Below are 23,277 nucleotides of genomic sequence, written 5' to 3'. Positions count from 1 at the left end.
AGAAACTGAATTATCTTCTGTGCGAGTGCAACTTTGTCACCTCTTCCATTCTCCGTTCTGTGCCGATGGCCAGCAGACTGTTGTATTCACGCTCAAGAGTCGATCTGGCCTAAAAGAAAGAGAGAAGAAGAGAAAAGCATGCAGTGTTACTGAAGGTACAGCCCTCAATCAGTAAGAAATTATCAATAAAGATTGAAAGTGTACAAATCTGAGACAGATATGGTCCACTAGTATGTAATTTGGTTTTTCTGCTCAGTCCAAGTTCATTTCTTGTATTTTTGAAAATTTTATGTATCAAAGCAATATGTACATCCAAAGATAGAGGTTTATGTAAATCAGTAAACCCAATATAAAAGTATTAAGCTGTTTATGAAACAGATGATTCATCAATAAATGATTCTATTTAAATATACTTAAAACATACTGATACTGAAAAAAAAAAATCCTGAATAAAGATACCAACCATTACTCTGCATTTTTATACAGTCATTAACATGAGCACAGTGTGAAGACTTTTTTAACTTTCACTTTAGGGCTTTTATGCCACTATGACCGATAGGACAGTGGTAAAAATTACTAACTGATGATTGAAGGGATGCTTCATATTAGATTATGTGCTTATTTCCAAACTCCATTTAGCAGATACCTGAAACATGCACACTTTTATCTTAAATTTTAAAGAGCACAGAGTCTTTCCTGTTGCAATTTTTCTTTTTTTTCAGTAACAGTCATTAAACAGGACAAACAAAATTTAATCCAAACAAAAATGACAGATGAATTCCTTATCAAATACATCCAGGAATGAAAAACTGGAAGTGATTTCTTTGGATCATATAAACATTAAATGCAAACATGTATACATAACAAAAACAATAAAATTAAGCTTCATGTTCCTTATTAAGTGCTACAAGCCACACTTCAACAACATGCTGGCAGACAGTGCATTACTTTAGAATCCAATTAATTCTCCAGATGAAAAATCACGTAAAACACTAGGGTAGTTCTCCAAGACAATCTTGACAAAATCTTCAAAATAACATAAAAATCCTTGGAGCAAGAGTTTGAATAAAGAACTAGAGAAACAATAAGCTTGAGTTGATGTAGGCCTGTTGGTTTCACTGAAAACTCTACAAACTTATTTGCACAGTCTGCCGAAAAGTACAGCTGATAAATCTATTTAATATGTGCCATACCAGTAATTAACTTTTTAAGCTAACAACTGCCAATATCGCTATTGTGCTGATTTGCACCCAGGTCACCTGCGTCGTGGACTGCAGCCTCTGTACATGAGGTGCAGGGACATAAGGCTAGAGTTATATTTAGGCCCATTGCAAAAAGTTTAACAAGACACATTTGAAGCTGGAATACACTATCTACATTGGTGTTTTGCTTGCTGTAATGTTAATTCTTTAAGGTCGTTCAACTGCTTTGTATCCCTAAACTTATTAAGGTTATCAGTTCTGAAAATTATTCTCTAGCTGTTACATTTTCTATTTCAAACAAATAAATGTCTCCCTTGAATATTTTATGACAGAATCAAGTTGCACAAAATTAAAAAATGCACATAATTACAGAAATATTATCCTTTTAGAGATTTTATGCTGGAATGCTGAATTCATCAACTTCAACTTTATTGTCCCCTGAGGGAAATTTGCTTTGCTGTCAGGTAAAAACATGAAACTTGAGAAACACAACCACACAAATTTAGATAAAACACTGAAATGGATAAGTATACAAATACCTTGAAGGACAACTGAGCCATCATTACATTGTGTTGAAAATAAAGTGCATTATAATTGTTCCATGTGCAGTCGTCAGGATTCTCAGCATGTTAAGTTTTGTTTATAGTACATTTTTAGTCAGTCATATTGACCAATGTCGAGTCAGCTCTCTTTTGTGTGAGCCAGTGTGGATTGTGGATCATGGTTATAGGGAGCATTTTAAATCATTTGTGTGGTTTGATTTCATTTCTTTGGTGAGCACAGATGATGTTACATCTTTAGAACCTGAGTAAAGCTGCTGTTCAGCAGTATTTACCTGTGTGTTTTGTGTGGGGATCTGCAGCAGGAGAGCCAGGCTGTTGTGATCGAAGGTTTCATCCAGAGCAAACAGCGCTCCGTGGACTCCGCTCTCGTAAAGGTTTCCGCTGTACTCTTTGAGCCCAATGGCCTGAACCCAGCTGATCACACGCTCGTTACTCCACACCAGCACGTCTGAAATGGAAGAATAACATTACCAATTTGGAGTCATTGAAGAAAATTAGAAATAACGAGTCAGGTTGTTGATTAGGAATACTTAAGTCTCTAGAGATCAGTTTAAAGCTCAGAAATTATCCTTTTTTACCTTGAAGTTCCATCTGACACCCCTCTCTTCTTCTCTCCAGCTCCTTCCTGTCATAGTTCAGCCTCCGCAGACACATCACTCCACACTGAAAACTGTTCCTGTTACATGAACACAAAAACATTTTTTCAAGTTTCGATTTCCCATTACAACTAAATGTTCAATTAGTTGTCTCGTTAGGGCATAAAATATAATAAACAGATAAAATAAGACCTATGATACCTTGAGTTGTTGTGTTTTACCTGTGGAAGCTGTCCACCATTTTGAGCTGTCCCCTGAGGTCCTTCTTGGTGAGGTGGTCCAGCATTCGGGCGTCCACCAGGGACTCCATGAAGTAGGAGCGGTACTGAGGCAGACCTAGACTGGGTAGCCACTCATTACCGATCCATTCGTGGTTCATGTCTCCATATGCCAAAGTCTGCAGTCAGAGAAGAGACGTCTTAACAAATGATGGTGATATTCTTGTACAAGAGCATGAATAATTTGCAAATTCAGTTGTACATATCCTCTAGCATGTTTTTAGTTTCCATGTTGTTAAATAAACCTGCAAGCTGAGAGCAGCCTCCAATGCTGAAATAATTAAGAGTATGTAGGAAGACTTGGCGTTTTTTTTTTTTTTTTTTTCCAACACGAGAAACCTGGCATCCTCCAAAACAACCACAAGTGATATAACCCATGATGACAAACTTCAGAACCACTTATTTCCTCTTAAACAGCATCGCTGCACTTCATCTTAAAACCATAAGTCATAGAACGACAGATTTTCCCTTAAAAGCTTTAGCGACACTGAGTTTAACTGTGAAATACATTATTATACTGAATCTACAAAACAATTCAAATAAAAACTCTGGGCTGGGTTGTTCAAAATGTTTGATTCTGGCTCACCTTTATTACTATTCTAAGAAGAACTGAATATGATCGACTCAATCCATGCTTTTCATTGGAATACCATCTGAATGCAGCACTCTGCTGGGATCAAGTTTATCATAGTCCTACTTCGAAGTTTAAGCAAGTAGAGATTTTATAGGAATTAAAAAACAGGGCTAGACTACCTCACTCTGTCAGATTATGTAATCCTCTTTTCTTTAAAACAAGGTTTAGTAATTTAAAATAGGGTTCATTAGGCCAAGGTGTTTAGCTAGGCTTTTTAGATCCATAAAGGATTGAAGACGTCTCCTTGTGGAACCCCCTTGTCAAAATTAAGGAAACCTGACAGGGTTGTTTGGATAATATTAAGTATTTAAATTTATTTGTTTGTTGTTTTTTAAAAAAATAGACTGCTGGTGAGATTACAAAGAAATTGGAGCATTATTTCTTGTATGCTATTAATCTGAATTTATTCAGATGTTTCACAAATGAGCTCCTTACGTTTTCTTTTGAACAACCTGATTTTAAGATATATCTGACAGCTTTAATACTGTTGGAATACTTTTAACCAACATGTCCCCACGTTTGCACTACCTACAGCATCTTTGATATGAATATCTTTTTACATATAGTTAGAAATTCAGTCTCTTTACAATTTGTAACATTTGCCTCTGTCATCTCTAAAAAGAGAATTGGGTAAACAACTGACAGTCTGTATCATCTTTCATTATACAATTCACCACATAAAATCTATAAACTGCAATAGAATTCTCCCAGTTTTGTTTATTTTCTATTCTGAGACAGTTGAATACACCATTAATAGCCATAAACCTTTATTTCAATGGGAATATCCCCCAAGACACAAAATCTCTTCAACAAGATAGGTGTGGCCAAAAACAGCAGCCCTAAATATTGCATATTACAATCTGAATTTTAATTTTGAACTGATCATGGTAAGCTTACCAATTAATTCTTTGTGCAAAACCATAGCTCCTGCTTATACCGAGTTATTTGTCTATAATAAATGCAGTGTTTTATGTATTTATTTTAATTTTTTGTGTATGAAAATTGATTATGCAAAGAAAATGTGATTGATAAATCAATGAGACTGTTCACTTATCTGAAAATTTAATCACTGAATTAATTATGAATTGTTGCAAGGACAAGTCTGAACTAAAACTAAACATTTTTTACACACGCTGTTCCCACACGTATCAACGTATATATATATATATATATATATATATATATATAACGTTATTCCTTTACCAACTCCATTTGCTTCAGCATCTTTGTCTCATGGTTAGGTGTCCTTAAGGCTTTTTAATAACACGTTGAGTCAGGGTTGTTACTTGTAGTTACTACAGATTTTTTCTAAGGATTATTAAACAAAACCACTTTTGTATTTCAGATTTAAAAGAAAAATAGTTCTGCTGACTAGCTGAACCACTTAGAAGACATAATAATAAATTACTTAAGAATGCACATCCACAAACAAGTTTATTTCATATGCAACCTTGTAAAAGAGTGAAATGAAACTAAAAACAAAAAAGATGAGATGATCTCTACAAGGTACTTTAAAACACTGATCATTACTCTCCTCAACGTGGAGGTGAGTGAGTCTAGATGGGGGTTTTAGTGAAAGTGTGCAAACCTGTGCCCAGCTACCCTCGTCATCCTCCTGGTGTTAGCATGGTTAGAGTGAGCATGGTGAGAAGAACACAGAGGCGAGGGGTTAGTGAGGCTGCAGTGCTGTGTTAGAGCAGCTCAATGTGGAAAATATCATTCAGAATAAAACACCAGAAAGACAAATACATGCCATGACAAAAAACAAGAAGTAAAATGTGTTGACAAAACTAGAAAAAAAATAGAAAATGGCAAAACAGGCACTAAAATCTGGATATTTACTTTAAAATGTTTTTATTTTTGAAATTACTCAAAATAAACACATTTTTTTGTAAAAAATAATTTAAAAATTTTGCCGATTTAAGTTTGATACAAATGATCAGATGTAATCAATTGGTTTAAAAAATCCAAGGTATTTCACCTAACTGGTTAAAAAAGGAACTTATCCAACGTTGCAGTCAAACAACCTGATTACTGATTTGCCAAATGCCAGCCAAGGTTTAACTGAACAGATGCTATGCAGGATATCAGCTCATCATGAAGGGTGAATGACAATCTGTCACAACAACCACTTTTATCTATTTTTGTTAGGTTGTCAACACTGATGCCCTGAACAGTGTGGTAGAATAATTCATTTAGATCTATGTTGTTCTGCAAGGGTTGCACCGAGGGAACAGTAAGTTAATGAAAAGAGTCTCAGTCCCAAAGTTTCATCAGTCAGCTGGCTGACTGACACTTACTTGTTTAAAGGAAGCATATTACCACTCACAATAGTAACTTTGTGAAGCAGATGGATTGGCCAGACTCCAGTTGAAAAGCTTCAATCCGCATCCTTTTTTCAGAACCAAAAATGGTTCTGACCAATTAGCATCATTTGAGGAGATTAAGGCAGTAGCCACAAGCAGTTTGTTTGTACTGTGAGCAATGGCTGCTGTCAGTGTAGCAGTTAGCTCGGATGTAGCTTTTAGCAGCAGTTTTATCAGAACTAGACTGCATTTCTTTATTAAATAAAGAGCAAAAGACATCACTGTACGCTTCTCTTAACAGAGATGTTTCTGCATGTCTCCTGTTAGGCGTCGGCAAAATTTCTAGCCAACGATAAGATCCATCCTTCAAATAACACTGGGGTAGCCTGTATAGCTGAGGTTAGCTCTGGAGCTAGGCATATCAACTATCTTATTTTGTCTTGCACTGATTGGCCCATCATGAATATGACAGACAGAACATTCGTCCAGTCCCCCTGTGAGAATTTCTGAAAAGTCCTGCCCTTCTCAAACACTTTTTATGGGAGATTTCCTAGATAAATGTGAAATATATCCATGCAATTGATATATGAAATGGCATATCTCATTGGTTCCCAACCTGGGGCCCAGGACTTCCTTGGGGGGTGCCAAATTAGATTGGCATATATTAACTATGATCATGGCAAAATTTTACCTAGTTTGAACAAACATCTTTTGGTTTGACAATGTGCAAAAAAAAAACAACAAAAAAAAAAAAACACAAGGAAGGCTCTACTTGGGTGCAGCCCTACGTCTTGTTTAGTCAAAAACAAATCTTATCTATATTAAAATCTGTGAAACTGCAGAATATCTAAAAATCAGTAAACTTTCTTATCAACTATACAGCACTGACAAAGACACACAGTATGTGATATATGACAAGAACATAACTACCAAGAAGGATGGGAGGAGGAAAAAAAAATCAAAAACTACTGGAGAGAAAAGGCTGTGTTTCAAGCTGCCTTTGAGACTGAACCAAACCAGATTGTCAAATTACAAAACAAGCATGCAGTGAGTGAAGAAAAAGTCAGACTGTCTGTAAGGCAACTTGGAACTAGCCTCAACAGTCACCACAGGATCAAGAAGGCACCAGCCGATTGGTGTAGACTAACCGTGGGAGGTGTGGCTGCCAAACTTTCCATTTCTTCATGTGTGACCCAAACGTTTCCAGTGGTCTGAATATGTAACACCCCCGCCCAAATCACAAGTGAGAGAAGTGTTTCAAGGTGAAGAGTGGTGAAGGACAGAAAGAAAGCAGGATGGAGAAAAGACCAAGAGAAGATTGTTCATTCACTGCAGGCAAGTTTCATCTCAGTATTAGTACATGTTAAGTTTGTGAGTAAACAAATTGTTAATAAAATAAAGCTTCATGCTTAATCAGGTAGCATAAATGTATAGAAAACAGCCTGAAGTATCATCAGCACCTTGAATGGGAGATTTCTCATATAATGTAGATATCTAGGCTTTAAAAAGCAAACAAATGTATCTATTATGCACTATGTGTGGTATCTCACGTTGACCACACAGACCATTACCGTTCTTGAGGTGGGCGGGGCTGACGGGCTGGTGAGGGACATGATTTCCTGGATGGCCAGGCGGAGTTTCAGACGATGCAGAGGGTTGCTGATACCGATCTCTCTTTGGATTTCTGTGTCTGATAGCGCTGACATAATCGCTCCACTTTTCACGTTAGCGCGGCAAGCAGCCACATACCAGGCTGGCATGCCCACCCAGAGCTGGTCAGAAAAGGGAAAAGATGAGACATGACATCAGTTACAGAGTTACCCACAAGTTTTCAAAACTGGAACCTATTTGGGCTTTTTTGCCTTTATTTTGATAGGACAGCTGAAGAAAGACAGGAAGTGTGGGGAGAGAGACTGGGGAAGACATGCACCAAACAGTGCTGAGGCTTGGAATTGATCCAGCGACAAGTGTGTCAAGAACTATAGCCTCTGTATATGGGCACCTGCTCGACCCACTGAGCTACACCTCGCCTGGAACCTGTTTTAAAATCTCTAATCTTAATAACTGTTACAAAAAATGTTGGGAGTTGCTCCAATTGTTTGATACTCAAGTGGATGCATGACACCCTGATGAGTTTAATCCACTTCAAGGGATTTTTTTTATTGACTGTTGTTCTAAGTGTCTGACAACACTACAGAAGGATCTGATAATACTGAGATTTTTAAGGGCAATCAAAACATCCATAAATTCAGTCCAGCTCAATGTAGTACTTCAGAATTTAATGGCTATCATTTCTATTTACTTACATAACTATAACTATCAATATTCTATTCTATTCTGCTGTTAAGATTTTAGTGCTTAAATGTTGTATTTTTAAATTATCAAGGTTGAAAAATGATTGCATTTTTAAAAAAAAAACTTAAATATTAATACCCAAGTTTCAATCAGGATTAATCACAATATTTACTGCAGCATGTTTGAAATTCAGTTATCTTGTGAGGCACATTTCTTCCAAGTCCATATTGACAATGTGAAGAAACTCTTAAGTTATTTATATATCCATGATTGCTTTAGTTTTTATTTTATTTCACTAACATTTTAGATAGTTGTTTATGGTTTTTATGGTATTTTTGGTAACCATCATAATATTGTTTTATAAGTCTAATGTGTGTATTAGTTGCACCAATTTACTTTTTTGTCTCAGGTTTCTTTTTCATTCTACACCTTACTGTTGTTTAATTGAATTCATTTTTATGAGCCTTTGGCTTATAATTCACTTCTAACTTCTGCAACTTTTTGAGTCTTTAAATGTGTCTGAAAGGTGATCAAAGTTGACTGAATGGTTGGAATCAAAAAATACCATTAACACCCTTTTTTAAAGTCATCAGACACCACTGGCGATAGCAATGATTTTACCCGTTGTATTATGGTGTGACTTTTTTGTTTTTAATGTTTTGTTCATATCCAACACTAAAAGATCACACAGCAGCAGCTCATCAATCTTTGTCCCATGCAAGGTAATTAGTTCCTTTTTAAAACAACAGTTTTTGGCAGTGTAATCTCAAAGATCATTAATCTCTGCATGTCAGTGGAAAAAAAACAAAAACTTTGAGTAGAAATTGATAAAGTGCATTTGCCATTACATCCCACTTACACGTAGAACTTATCACCAATATGTCCATCTCTTGTGTCCATTTGTCATTTAAAAAACCCAATTTATATACACTGTCACTTAAATTACCCATTCGATTACTTTTTGTCCTATGCCTCATACTGTATTGTGTTAATCCATATTATACAATATTAAAATGTTACTTTTTTCATAACTCACTACTATTAGTCATAATGTGTCATTTTATATCATCACTTAAGCTGATCATTGACTGCACAGAACACTGTAACATGTGGTGTATAGTTCACCTTACTCCTGTACCAGTAGTACACATCTCCTTTCTTGCCGTTTTATTCGATTTGCTCTACTTCTACTAAATCTCTATGTTTTAACCTTTAAGGAATTTTTGTCTTTATGTTGCTGCAGCATACAAATTTCCCCCAATGATTGATTAAGTATGATCTTACTTTATCTTAAAATGAAGAAATATATCAATTGCATTGATCTGTTTTTCCTCATCAAAGTTGTGAATGCGTACCTCCAGCCAAACCACGACAGTTGGTCCATCCCACTGGGCGAAAGGTAGGCCCTGCCTGCGAGCCTCCTCCAGTAATTCATGCCTGAGATGAAAAAGATCATTTAAAGCACAATAACACATACAAATCCACAAAAACCCATCATAACCTACAATATGCACTCAAATGTACCCTTGGACCACACATGTAAACAAACCCAAGACATCAATATACATGCACGCTGAAAACAGAGAGCAGGAGTTTGAGAGAAAACAGAGATTGAAACCAGGAGTATCAAACAGAAACATGCTCATCTGGAATAACCTTCAATAGCACAATATTTTTAATCTGTAAACCCTAACTGTTCAGATTAACATCAATGTAGAAGAGACAGATGTATGTCTCAGACAGAGCTTCAGGATTGAGGAGGAACTTTACAAGTTAGTAGTTTTCTCCCAGAACCAGTGCTTTTGGAGTTCACTAAGAAAAATGACGAATGCATTCCTCAACAACCGTAGGAAGCAAAACATGCATAGAGGGAAGTATTTAGGAACTTTTGCCATTGCCTTTTTAAATTTTAAACACACATTTCATGCACATTCCCTGTTTTCATGAAGGAAAAATGCCATTTAGCAGAGAATCCCTGGAACTTTGTCAAAACTCATGAACAAAGCAGTTGGCCACTAGATGGGGCTGTGGGCCACTGATAAAGAACAAGCCCATCCTCTAATTGGTAGATCTGCCATTATAATGTAAGGAAAGACAGATAGAGCATGTTCTTAGCTTACATCAGAGTTACACTCTCAGGACATTTACAGCAGCACGGTGACTTTACTGAAGCGCATCATATGTATTTTTTTAAACATAACATACAAAAGCTGACTAAACTCTTCCATTAAATATCTTTTTCCTTTGGTTGCAGTGCATCACTTCATGCTCCGATAGGAAAATGTGTCACTCACTAAAAATCAGCACACAAACATTCCTGTTAGTTAAGCTCCGCTGTGGAAAGCAGGGTAAAAGAGCAGCATGGAAAAGCCATCAGACATTCAGAGGGACAGTTCTTTGGTGTCCTTAAAGCTAGTGGTGAGGTCAACGTGAAGCCAAGTGTAGGAAGAATATAAGGCAAAGCAAAAAAAGCAACGTGAACCGACTTACCCTGTCTTTGGACTACACATGGAATGAGAAGGGGATGATAAAAAATAAAATAAATAAAAGTACAGGGGGGTTGGAAAAACAATGAAGAGAAAGAATGAACTGAGGGTAATTTAAGAACGGCATGGAAGCAAAACAATTTATGGTAATTGCAAAATATTGACTTAAAACCAAGAATGAAGGGGGAAAACTATAAAAGAGTGAATGAATGGAAATACATGGGTGTGGACTGGAAGCAGGATGAGCCTATTGGGGTGAGCGTCAGTGAGAAGGCAGGGGGTGAGCAGCACCAAGCCCATAATAAAGCAGTTTTTACGTTATCAACAGCAGTGCTCTGCAGTAGTGAATTGATTAAGTCCCTGATATACTGTTTAATTGTGCAAGACAGACTTTCAATAGCTACTTTATCATCCTAAACCTAGAATGCAACCAGTATATTCTGCAGTCATAACCCTGAGTACATCCCTCCAAAATCACACACTGCACGTGACCTGGTGCTACTGAAATGTTGCCCTCATTCATTATGTATTGCCAGCAGTTGCTTCAAAGCTCTCAACATTCTAGATACATAGCAACAAGGGCTGAATGATTTGTAAAGATAATCTAATTGTGATATTTTTCCCCCAATATTGCGATTGTGATTCTATAAGTGATTTTTTTAGGTTCCTAATCTTATGTATTATTCAACAAACAGAAGGAAAAAATATTCTGCATTACAACCGGCACAATATTAGCTGAAATTAAACAAGGGATAAAAGATAAAAAAAAAATCTAATTGAGATTATTTTGACTGATATTGCAAATTTGATATCATTTGCTATTTTGGAGGGGACAATCATCTTTATATAATTTACTTTTAATTAAAAAATCATACACAAGTACAGCAAGAGTAGGATTTTTTTTAACTATTCTAAAAAACAGACAATTGAATGTTTGCAAATAGCATATTGCATAACATCTCTGCAACAAAATTGCCTTAAACTGGTTTTTTGACACATTTCAGGTTAAAGAAACATTACCCCGTCTTTGGTTTAAAATTTGCTGCTGGTCATATTGTGGTAATCTAATTTTCGATTAATTATCCAGCCTAAAAGAACATCGCAGCCATGGCTGGTGCCACGTTATATCATGTTTTTCTACTTGGAAGGGCATAATCCTGCATTTTTGTGAGTCAAAGGTTTGGAAGTTCTGCTACTAGGCTAGGATAACAATTAGGGTGGACAGACGAATCAGTGTAACACCAGTATCTGCTCTTTTGCCAAACATCAGCTCTCTGAAATTTAATGGGCAGTCATCAGTAGCAGATATTTATATTTTGTATCAATTTAATGGTGGCATTTAGCACATCTATCTGCTCATTTAGAGAAGAGATTTTATTAGAGAAAATAATGACATTATAGAAGATTAACACAAAAAGAAGTAATGAAATAATAATCAACACTGGTCTCAGCCATCAGCTAAACTGCTATTGTAAACAACAGTTTGTGCATTGGCACCGATTTTTGCATCAGTGCATCTCTAGTGACAATTCTGACATATGGACCCACAACCTGTGAGTTACTCTGTCCACCTCCTTTGGTCACTGTTTGTCTTTAATTAAAGGACCTTTTTTAATCAAACCAGCACTGTATAAAGCTTATTTACTGAACAGTATACGGCCGTTTACTGTAAATGCATGGCTACAACCTAATGAGGGGGAAAAGATGGTAAAAAGTGGTTTCATCAGCCCAGACTGTGTTTTGAGTGGTGAAGCAGCTACTTGTTATAAACAGTGAATGGGGGCAAATGTCAGAGATGGAGGTCGCTAAACCTGCAGCAACAACGGCGCTTTTTCAGCATTTTATAATGATGTACTGGTTGCACAGGTATACAGGATGCAGCCAACTTTTTAGATGAAATAAAGGGCACTAAAAGTGCATCTTGTGCATTTTAAGATGTTTGACATGTTTTCAGTCGACATTAACTTTGAAGACAGCAGAGAGGTAAGAGTGGGCAGAGTGGGGGTGTAAGGATGACACTTACTTCTTCTGCAGCTTCCTGTTCTTCTCTGCAGGTCCTCCGAGGGTTCCCATTCCTAAACCATCCTTCGGAGAGCCTTCTGCCTCAGGAGTGCCAGCTTCAACACAAACATGCACCATTTAGATGAGCTACAGTTATAGCTTTATTGCACTGTTTGACTTCTGGCCTCTTCCCATTACAGAAATACTGGGGGGAGAAGTGATTTATTGCTCAAAGTTTGTCTGGCTTTGGCACATTAGGTGATGATATGTGCTCTTGTTAGTTATTATCACTGCTCTATGCTTTACCTTTTGTCCAAATGTGTTTCAGTAGCATGCTCAAAACATCAGCGATGTCCTGCTTTTACTCATAGCAGAGTTTGGTTGAAAATATGACGAGAGATCTATACTGTCCTTAGAGCTTCAGTCCTTTTTGGTTCCATGGATCATTAACATGACAGATGTAACTGTTTAAGCATTTTTACACAGAAATTATGAAACTTTGAGCACCTTAGGGGGAACTCTTTCAGATGGACTGAAAAACAAAAAAAAATGCTACGATGGGCTACCAAGTTCCCTTGTATTGAATTTTAGTTGAATTTCCTGAAATGTACATTATCATACACTGTCCTTGAACAAAAACCTTTTGCGTTTCTGACCTTGGCTGGGAGAGTCCTTGCTGGAAATGTTGGGTCTGCCTTTTTCTTTCTTCCCAAAGAGGCGTCCGATGGAAGACTTGATGCTCTTTTTCTTTGCTGCTTTATTGAGCGAGTCCTGGCTACTGTTACTGCTGCTGGGGTTACTACCCTGACCGTCCTGCAGGCCAGCCAGACTGGGGGAACAAAGAAGTAGTCATTAAATAAGTGGAGCACAGGGAAATCAGTAACACACAAGGAAATAAAGAGATAAAGTTTAGTTACACACAGGAAATTAAACTGAGAGATAAAGGTAGATTTATCTATTGTAGGGCCATCAACTACATTTGTACAAGAGCCAGATTTGTCTTGACAGACTCAAAATAACTAAAATAAAATGAATATTTTGGTACCAATAACATATTATTGTTTAGGTATTTGTATTTTCTTTCAAAATTTAAGAAATTTTAAAGCATTAACAAGGAGATCAGCCCTATTGCCCATGGGCAATTGAAATGTTTCTGAATTTAAATCAGCTCTGGGGGGCCTGATATGGTCCCTGGTCTGCCGGTTGATGATCAGTGATCTATTGATTAAGCTGACAGGTGTGTCTTACCCTCGAATATCTCGAATGTCCTCGCTGCTTGCTGCATGGCCTGCCTCCCTGTTGAGGCGCATGGAGCGTGGGGTGGTGGGGGGTGACGTCTCACATCGGATAGTGGCCTTGTCGTCCTGAGCCGACTGTTTAACAGTAAAAGAAACCCATGTTAGCCAGGTTGTTAACTCTCATTGTTTACTCTGTATAGAGTTATCTCTAACTAAGAGTTACATCCTTTACATAGCACATTCGCATTTTATCTTTTATAGCTCTCACAACGCTTTACTTTCTAAAGTTAAGAATGAATCTTTAAGAATTTCTGAAAGCATTTAAATAAACTGAGGATGTCCATAGCAAAACAAAGAAATCCAGGCTGACTGAGAAAGTGCAGTGTAAACTCACAGCTTTATCTATACTACAACATCAAATCTACCCTGTAGCACACGCTGTAGGTTTGTGTCAAAATCCTATGTACATAGTCTGACATGCACCTCCTCAAAACAGGACTAAGAACTGAAACAATGCAGACCACAAGCCCTGTAGCTGGTCTAATGGATAGCATCTCCAGTCTCTGAGTAATGCCTACTGGTATATTGTGTTTTGGAGATTGATGGCTGCAGATGATAAAACCAATACACCAAAACTACTAGCTGACATCCAAAACTATCTGAGGAGCCTCATTCATCTTTTGCAGGGGCTGAACAATAGCAAAAATTTCTCCTGATTCAGCAGATGGACAGTCAATATCCTCTAATGTCTAATCTCTTCAAAAGTACCACCTCTGTTAAGGCAAACAGCCTATCATGGTTTGTGATTTAGGAGTGGTGTCAAATTTAATTTCTTTTTTAATCATTTTTACTTATAGTTATATTTTGCTGTAACTCTTCATCAACTAGAATTTTCAGGATACAAAAGGGACAAAATGTTTCCAGTTCGGTGGGTGTTGGAGGGCTTAGGTGGAACTGGAAAAGACAAATGAGTGGGTGGTATCAGTAACACATACTTCCTGAAACATACAGTGTTCATTTTACCCTTAGTAAGAGAATGAAAAAGAAAACAATATATATATGAGTGGACATTTACAATACCTGAAACATGCATGCTCTTACTGAAAAGAAATTAATACATTTTATAATCTCAATGGTTTACTGATACTTGCTTGTGTCTGGGAGGGAGAGTGTATAGCTGTATCTATGTTAAATTTAACACCGTGAAATTGCATGGAATACTGAATATTCAGGACCAAATGTGGGAAATAAGGAAATGAGGACATCAGGAATAAAGCCGACAGAGCCCAGTAAAGCAGGCCTCTAGTTTACCTTCCTGCGGTGCTTGCGCAGGTCACTAGGCTGAAGCGTGGCAAAAAGGAGAGAGGAGAGAAGCAGTTAGTGAGACTCAAGACAGACCAGCAGAGGAACCAAGCCAAGCAAAAAAACCATGAGACAGGATCACACAACACACACACACACACACACACACACCCACACCCACCTACACACACACACACACAAACACAGCAGAGGACACTCAGAAAAACTGCCCTGTTTCGTACAATAAAGACATAAAGTTGATGCGAAATAGAAGTCTGCAGGAGCAACATGGCATTCAAGAGGAAGAGGGGGCACTGCAAAACAACCATGCTGAAGATGGAGTCAGGATGGGTGCAGCCTGAGGAAACTGAAGATGGGAATCAAAAGAAAAACAGCGCTTTTTTCTGTTGAATCAAAGCCTTGATCAAATCTTTATCAAACTGCTGACACTGTATGTATGCACTAGGGATGTCCCAATAATAGATTGGTAAATTTAGGTATGATTCTGGTAAAAATAAAAGGTACTGACAAGGACACGTAATGATGTTTTAACACTCCAATTAATCTATGAAGAAATCAAAGTTTTCATGTAACTTCCCATTTGTAAAATATGTTTACATTTGTATTTGGAATATGATGTGGCACTACTGCCAAACAGAAACCTGTTTGCTAACTGCCACTGAATAGGAAAAACTTTAATTTTGCTTCAGAAAAGAAACCTTTCTGCTGCAGATTATATCAGCAAGGCCTGGGAGAAAAAGGCAGGATGTTTTAATGTTGTAATCAATTGATTTTTAAATCACTGTAATGGTATTTCTGCTGTCTTATGAACCAATAAGGCTTTGGCACTTGTTGTGCATGACATGTAAATAAAGTACAATCAATCAATCCTATGGCCTTGCGTTTTTTTCACATCCCATGCAGCCAGGGTTCAAGTCTAGCCTGTGCTCCTTTCGCGAATGTCAGTCCCTATGCTCTCTCCTCATATTTCTGACTCTTTACACTGTCTTTCCAAATTGTTCAGCAAGACAGATAAAAGTTTAGAATTTGAGTTTTTCTACCAAGTAAAAACAAGCTGTCTATCCACAATAATTTTGTCTGTTTAGTCAGATTGCTGACCTATTGAACCGACAGTAAGAACAGTTCAGGAAACCTCAGCCCATTGCAAACAGTTATATGCCTTGTCACACTGGTTGCAGTGCCCAACATGAGCACTGTTAGGTGCATGTCTTTTCCCACTCCTTTTCCCCATATTTCTTGTCTTCCTTCAGCTGTCCTATTAAAACAAAGGTAAAAAGCCAAAAATGATCTTTAAAAACAAGAGACAAGCTAGAGTATAAAAATAATAACAGAAGGCGTATAGAAGGTCCATACAAACACAAAAATGGTCTTTACTGACGCCTTTATATGACAACTAAGCAACAAAAATATTAAATCCAAGGCATTAAATATAAAATCATTTTTGTATGATTTTATATTTGATTTAAAAAACTGTAGGCAAACTCCTGCACACTTTATAAAATGCACAAATATGATGGTGATGTTTTGGTATAAGATCCTAAAAATAACAACAGTTGCATTGTTCTTAAACAAATGGAACTGAAAAGTATCTAAAGATTTGTTACTAATGACAACCTTAGTGGCAACTGAGTATGTTGATATAAGAGTACTGGACCTATAAATTCCAAAAATAACATAAAAGATAACTGTGGGCTTTATACAGTATCAAAGACTTGGCAGAGAGAATTATGACACCTGGATTTATGAACCGCAGCTCCCTTAGTCATATTTTCCACTGTGCACCTAAAAATGGGGGAGATTTTTTCCTCGCTACATTCCTCACCAGCCTGGCATTAGCAGAGCAAATAAACCATCAGCGTGCCACATTTCTAAGAGACTTTCTATTGCCCCAAGGAGGAAAATATCTAATCACTCATTTCCTCTCCTCAACTGACACACTGAGGCCGGGGCAGGGAAAGATTAGTAAGCTATAAAAGGGAAACAGGAAGGGGAAATTGAGGGGGTGCGCAGAATTTATTTTAATCACCCAAAAATGTTCCTTCTCTTCTAGATAACTTCTGTTTCAAAGTGAACTGAGAAGTGTGATGGGTGCTTTAAAAGATGGATGCAAAAGTTAACGAAAGCAGGAGTGAAAACAGAATTATTTTCAGGTTAGTTTAGGTAGTTCTTCAGTTACTTGCAGCACTTCTTCCATGTCTGTTACGTTTCACAGCCTTAGTTCCATAAACTTTGAGCTGTTAAAATGTCTTTGTTTTCAATTTTTTTGATAAAGGCTACAACTGCTCTAAAATCAAAACAACATATGATGATTTTTTGTGCATGGACTGAATACAGGCACTGTTTGGACTGTACCGGGGTCTTGCAAAAACATGACTATATACAGTCATGGACAAAAATATTGGCACCCCTGGAATTTTTCCAGAAAATACACCATTTCTCCCAGAAATGGTTTCAATTACAAACATTTTGGTATACACATGTTTATTTCCTTTATGTGCATTGGAACAACACAAAAAATCTGAAGAAAAAAGACAAAATTGACACAATTTTACACAAAACTCACACCCTTGGAAAAAAAATAACTGAAACCAATCATTTCCTATAACCAGCAACGAGCTTCTTACACCTCTCGACTGGAATTCTTGACCACTCTCCTTTTGCAAACTGCTCCAGGTCTCTCAGATTTGAATGGTGCTTCTTGCAACAGCAATTTTGAGATCTCTCCATAGGTGTTCAATGGGATTTACATCCAGACTCATTGCTGGCCACTTCAGAACTCTCCAGCGCTTTGTCTCCAACCATTTCTTGGTGTTTTTTGAGGCATGTTTGGGGTCGTTGTCCTGCTGGCACACCCATGACCTCTGATGCAGACCCAGCTTTCTGACACTAGGCCCTACATTGCGGCCCAAAATTTTTGATAGTCTCAGATTTCATGATTCCTTGCACACAGTCAAGGCACCCAGTGCCAGAGGCAGCAAAATAACCCCAAAACATCTTTGAACCTCCACCATGTTTGACTGTAGGTACTGTGTTCTTTTCTTTGTAGGCCTCATTCTGTTTTCTGTAAACAGTAGAATGACATGCTTTTCCAAAAGCTCTACCTTAGTCTCATCTGTCCACAAAATGTTCTCCCAGAAGGATTGAGGCTTACTCAGGTACATTTTTGCAAACTCCAGTCTGGCGTTTTTATGTCTCTTTGTCAGCAGTGGGGTTCTCCTCGGTCTCCTGCCATAGCGCTTCATCTCATTCAGATGACCACGTATGGTCCCAGCTGACACTTTTGCACCCTGAGTCTGCAGGACAGCCTCAATTTGTGTGGAAGTTGACTGAGGATGTTTATCCACCATTCCAACTATCCTGCTTTGCATTCTTTTGTCAATTTTTCTCTTCCATCCATGTCCAGGGAGATTAGCCACAGTTCCATGGGTTATAAACTTCTTGATTATATTACACACAGTGGACAAAGGAATCTCAAGATCTCTGGAGATGGTCTTGTAACCTTGAGATTGTTCATATTTTTCCACTATTTCTCATCTTAAGTCCTCAGACAATTCTGGGCTCTTCTTTCTCTCCTCCATGCTTGGTGTGACACACACAGGCACACAACACAAAGGCTGAGTCAACTTTTAGACATTCTAACTGGCTTCAGGTGTGATTTCTAGATTGCCAGCACCTGTTACTGCCACAGGTGAGTTTAAATGAGGATCACATGCTTGAAATAAAATGATTTACCCACAGTTTTAAAAGGGTGCCAACCATTTTGTCCGGCCCATTTTTTGAGTTTGTGTAAATTTATGTCAATTTCGTCTTTTTTTCTTCAGATTTTTTTTGTTGTTCCAATGCACATAAAGGCAATAAACATGTGTAAACCAAAAACATGTGTAATTGCAACAATTTCTGGGAGAAATGGTGTATTTTCTGGAAAAATTCTAGGGGTGCCAATATTTTCGGCCATGACTGTAATTAATAGACTGATTAAATAGTGTAGAGGCTGCAGGGTACAGCATCTTTTCAGCCTGTTCTTAAAGGAAAAAAATCAACCAAATACAGAAAGACAAAGACACAGCAGCCTGTTGAAGCAAACTGTGGCCAAAACAAACAAAATATCACAAAGAAAGGCAGCAATGTTCTGGTGAGCAGGAGCGCACAGGTGCAGATAAGGTGTGTGTACTATGATCACTGTTTAGCTGGTACTGGTATTAGTTGAGAGGTGTGTTCCTTTCACCTCTTTGTTTGAACACACACCTTTGTTTAGAATACTGTGAAAAAACCACAAATGGTTCGGGTTACCCCTGACACAGTCACGTGTACTTTTGGATTTTTTTTTATCGAACACACATCTGTCAAACAAGCAACTGTCCTTTGAAGCTTTTTTAACTTCACTGTCTATCAAGAGTTTCCCACAGAATAGCAGCATAACACTAGCAGGGTTAGGGGCATATCTTTGTCTATTTCAAAACTACTGATCAGCAACCAATAGTATCAGACGACATTCATTAAAAATATGGAATATGTAGATCAAAATCAATGCTTTCAGTCACCAAGACAGATCAAATGTTAAGAATATGGTGTTTGTGGTCGAGAGAAGCACTGTCTGTGGGCTGCAGTGCATTTATGTTGAATAATGAATTTGACAGTCAGTAAATATCAAAAAATAAGCTGTGTGTCAAATTATACCAGAATTCAGCACCGTAACCTGTCGGCATTAAAAAACACAAAACAAAACTGTCAATTTGACTGCTGCTGCAGGTCAGTCCTCCTCTTCCTCACTAAAAGCAGCCATGGTAAGATCAGCCAAACCTTGTAAAAGGTCCTGTTAAAAATATAAGTCCTATATTAAAATCTGTACTCAAACATACAAGATGAAAGCTGGTTAGCGAATTAAATTAGGCAACATAAATTTACATCATGATGTGTTAAAGTCCAGTTGGAAAAATGACTAATAGGCAAAGGTAAATAAAGCCATCATGATGTGCTCAAACCCAAATTCAAGAAAAGGAAATAAGCTTTTTGTGAGATATTTGATGACATGCGGTTATAAGAAGGTGATGTTTTTTGTAGTATAAAATATTGCAACAGCTGCATAATGCAGCTGAGTTCATTTTCATAGACATTTTACCTTTTATTATTCCAGCTATTTACACTAGCTTACTAAATAGGTTTAACATTTTTTTTTTCTGCCATTAATAATTGCGTAACTAATTTACATAAATTAACATATACAATTACTGAATTAGTTGCCCTTACTGTATGAATACTGTTGTATTGCTTCATGTGAGTGTTTTTTTTTTTTTCGTTTTTAGATTTTTGCCTTTAGTTTGGTGGGACAGTTGAAAAAAGCCAGGAAATATGGAGGAGAGTAAAAGCGGGAAGACACCAAACAGTGTCGAGACCGATAAGTGGTCCTATGACCAGTGCATTGAGGACTACAGCCACTGTATATGGACGCCTGTTCTACCACCTGAGCTATACCTGGCCCCCTTGGGAGGTTTTTGTACTGCTCTGTTGAACAGAGTAAGTTAAAGCATGTTGTTGGGCACAGATGGTCCAGTGGTTAAGGCACACCCCATGGAATCGGGCAGCTGGGCTCAGGTCTGGCTTGTGGCTATTTTCCTGTATGTCTCTCCCCAACTCTTTCATCCCTGTTTACAACTCTATCCACTGTACTCCTGTACGAAAAAAAGCATAAAATGCCCCCAAAAGATATCTTAATTTAAAAATGCATGTTGTTGACTACATATATATGCCTTGTGTGCTCCTTCTATGAGGTTAAGCCACACCTGTAGGAGGTCCTAGTGCACAACAAAGCTAAGCAGACTGACAACCACTAAACCAGCTACTATTTTTAAACAAAAATTCTGATTGATATGCATCATTGCATCTATATTACACCAAAAAAGGACTTTTGTCCTCAAATATTCATATTGTTTGATTTTGACTGTGCAAGTTTTTAAATTCTAGTATCTTGACAGCCCTTACATACAAGCCCCTAAAAACTGTCATTTTTTTCTTTTCCCCCTGCCAATACTTGGATGCTTTGTTGATCTTCCTCTTAAGTAGCATCATCAAACAGGCTTAGTTGCATCTTTAAATTTTTAACCCGGTACCAAATGACACTGGCAACACATTAAAGCTTTTTAAAAAAACACATAAAAGGGTCTTGATGTAGTATAAGAGCAGAGCTCACTGATGCTTTTGAATGGCATGCATAATAGTCAATGTGAGAGAAAAACTGCTATGCAAGAATAACCTGTGAGCCTTCAAAAACCTGTGGCAGAATGAGATGAAATGTGCCTAACTGGAAAATTGCACCAAAGTCACAACTCTCTGTAAGCTAAAGCATCTATGTGGGGCTGCTGTTTCCTAATGTATAAACAATTTTACTGCTGGCATAAGGACAAAACTGGAAAATGTTTTTTTTTTGTCTTCAAGGCAAAATTATCAGAGCTGTCAAAAGGAACAGGATGAAGGAGGAAGTGGCAGACTGCACCCATCCAGGAAGAAAAATACAGGAGCTGTGGAGAGATCTACAGGTACCTGGAAGTAAGGTGCATAGCTATAAGCATGAGGAGGAGGACTGAAGCCAGTAGCACCATAAGGCAGGTAAGTGACTGTCTGCTGGGAGAGGGAGCTCTGCATGATGCAGGGGTCATAGCAATAGTGCTACAGGCAGGGGGTGGTTAGATATACACTTGGTTACATTTACACCATTAGTACACAAATCACACTAAGACAACATAAACACCAAACATCGACATAGAAAGAAGAGGGTGGTTAAGTCTTTATGAAGACAAATACTCTTAAAGCTAAACTATGAAAAGAAAACAAACCAGGACACAATATTAAAATTCTGTTAAAACCTTCCCTCTACCATTAAAAATTCTTGTCTCTAAATTACCAACACATAAATAAAAGTATCCATGACAGCATCCACAACTGAGGTTTCAATGGCTGCAAATTAACCTTGCAGGCACATCAACCAATTCAAACAAGTTTGCTAAATGTTCTTGTGTTATTCATTTCTATTAAACCTGACAATATTAAAGAAATGATCCATAAAGAGATAGACCCTGTTGTTTAACATAAAATGATTTAACTAAAAACAACTCTTTCTTTAAATACTCTAGACTTAATTGGAAAAGACTAATTTTACCTCCCAATTTATAGGCTTCACTTTAACAAAAACGTCCATCAATGTAGGGATCTCCTCTGAAGTTTTTGGTCGTTTGGAATAACATCCAAGCTTGTTGGTGGAACAATAAAACTTTAAGTGCTTTCCATAGGGTGCCTTTAGCTGCAGGTTACTGCCATTGAAACCTGTGTTGTTGCTGATGGTCAGGTCCACTAGATACAATTTTAGGTCCAACACATACTAACATACTGTAGGTCAGAGGTTTAAAAATACATGAATTCCCCATTAAGTAATGACACAAAGCTTTGCAATGCTTTAAAAAAAGAAAGTCAAAAGGAATTTAATCTAATGCATTTTATTAGAAAAGCTGTATATTCCTGGTCAAGAATCAAATGAAAGTAAGGAATTGTTACCAAGGTCATGACACCCATGCGGTCCAGTTCTCTGTTGGGGCTACGGGGGACCCGTCTGGGAGTAGAATGACCAGAGCCTGGGGGAGAGCCTCCCAACGAGGATCCTGCACACAACGATGGAGGGAGGGAGCTCATTGATCTGAAACGTCCTCCTAAGCTTTCACCGCTGCCCACCCTACACTCTATCTCCTCTGCTCGGATGGTGGTGCTCTCCTTCTCCTCTTGGATCATTCTGGTAAAGAAGGTGGAAAAAGAAAGATTACTGTAGCAAAAGTTTTGTTTTAGTGCTTGTGCTAGTAGCTGTGTAGTTACTGGTACCTAATTTCATTGTTGATGGCGTCCAGCTGCTCTTGCAGCATTAAGGCGAGGGTCTGTGCATCTGCCTGGCCTCCAGGGGACAGAAGGTCCACCGAGCTGAAAATTGTCTCTCTGTCCTCTTCCAGGTCTGAGGCATCCATGTCACTCTCAAAGGCCTGGGCCACGTTTGCCAGCACGTTGGCCTGCTGCATGCGCTCCCACTCCTGCTCATTCAAGGTCTGCACCTGGATGAATCCATGCAGGTATAAAACAGGAATTGGAGAGAAGATTGAGAAACAGATTAAAGAAAAAGAAATCAGAGAGTAGAGCAGATGTTGAAAGCAGACAGACGAATGATTTTGAAGTGGGAAAAGGATAAAAAGGCACAGAAAAGAGGCAGTAGGGAGTACTTCTTAATAATGCACAACAATGACACGAGTTAATTAGCACTTTTATCTCCACCAAACTGACTTACATGTCGCTGATGTCCAAAGTGGAAGCAGATAGAAAAAT

At 37.8% G+C, this 23,277-nt stretch overlaps 1 protein-coding gene across 10 annotated transcripts in view; it reads right to left on the bottom strand.

The window, feature by feature from the left end:
- The window catches only part of ppfia1 (PTPRF interacting protein alpha 1), a 71,293-nt gene that overhangs the window by 3,778 nt on the left and 44,238 nt on the right, over nucleotides 1-23,277 (bottom strand). For 4 of the 10 annotated variants that reach the window (XM_041782701.1, XM_041782709.1, XM_041782737.1 and 1 more), the window contains exons 15-29: nucleotides 22,786-23,009; nucleotides 22,468-22,699; nucleotides 14,911-14,940; nucleotides 13,610-13,734; nucleotides 13,018-13,190; nucleotides 12,384-12,477; nucleotides 10,365-10,376; nucleotides 9,230-9,311; nucleotides 7,151-7,351; nucleotides 6,728-6,790; nucleotides 4,862-4,888; nucleotides 2,583-2,758; nucleotides 2,344-2,441; nucleotides 2,038-2,213; nucleotides 41-109 (exon numbers count right to left, since the gene is read on the bottom strand). In XM_041782701.1, coding sequence (XP_041638635.1) covers nucleotides 41-109; nucleotides 2,038-2,213; nucleotides 2,344-2,441; nucleotides 2,583-2,758; nucleotides 4,862-4,888; nucleotides 6,728-6,790; nucleotides 7,151-7,351; nucleotides 9,230-9,311; nucleotides 10,365-10,376; nucleotides 12,384-12,477; nucleotides 13,018-13,190; nucleotides 13,610-13,734; nucleotides 14,911-14,940; nucleotides 22,468-22,699; nucleotides 22,786-23,009 — 1,782 coding nt within the window. The remainder of the gene's footprint in view (nucleotides 1-40; nucleotides 110-2,037; nucleotides 2,214-2,343; nucleotides 2,442-2,582; nucleotides 2,759-4,861; nucleotides 4,889-6,727; nucleotides 6,791-7,150; nucleotides 7,352-9,229; nucleotides 9,312-10,364; nucleotides 10,377-12,383; nucleotides 12,478-13,017; nucleotides 13,191-13,609; nucleotides 13,735-14,910; nucleotides 14,941-22,467; nucleotides 22,700-22,785; nucleotides 23,010-23,277) is intronic. The other 6 variants (XM_041782776.1, XM_041782766.1, XM_041782747.1 and 3 more) reach the window with 5 other exon arrangements.

Source organism: Cheilinus undulatus, linkage group 1 (genome assembly GCF_018320785.1).
Source record: "Cheilinus undulatus linkage group 1, ASM1832078v1, whole genome shotgun sequence".
NCBI lineage: Eukaryota > Metazoa > Chordata > Actinopteri > Labriformes > Labridae > Cheilinus > Cheilinus undulatus.
The sequence above is the reverse complement of the archived record's forward strand: the minus strand, read 5'-3'. Positions and strand labels throughout refer to the sequence as shown.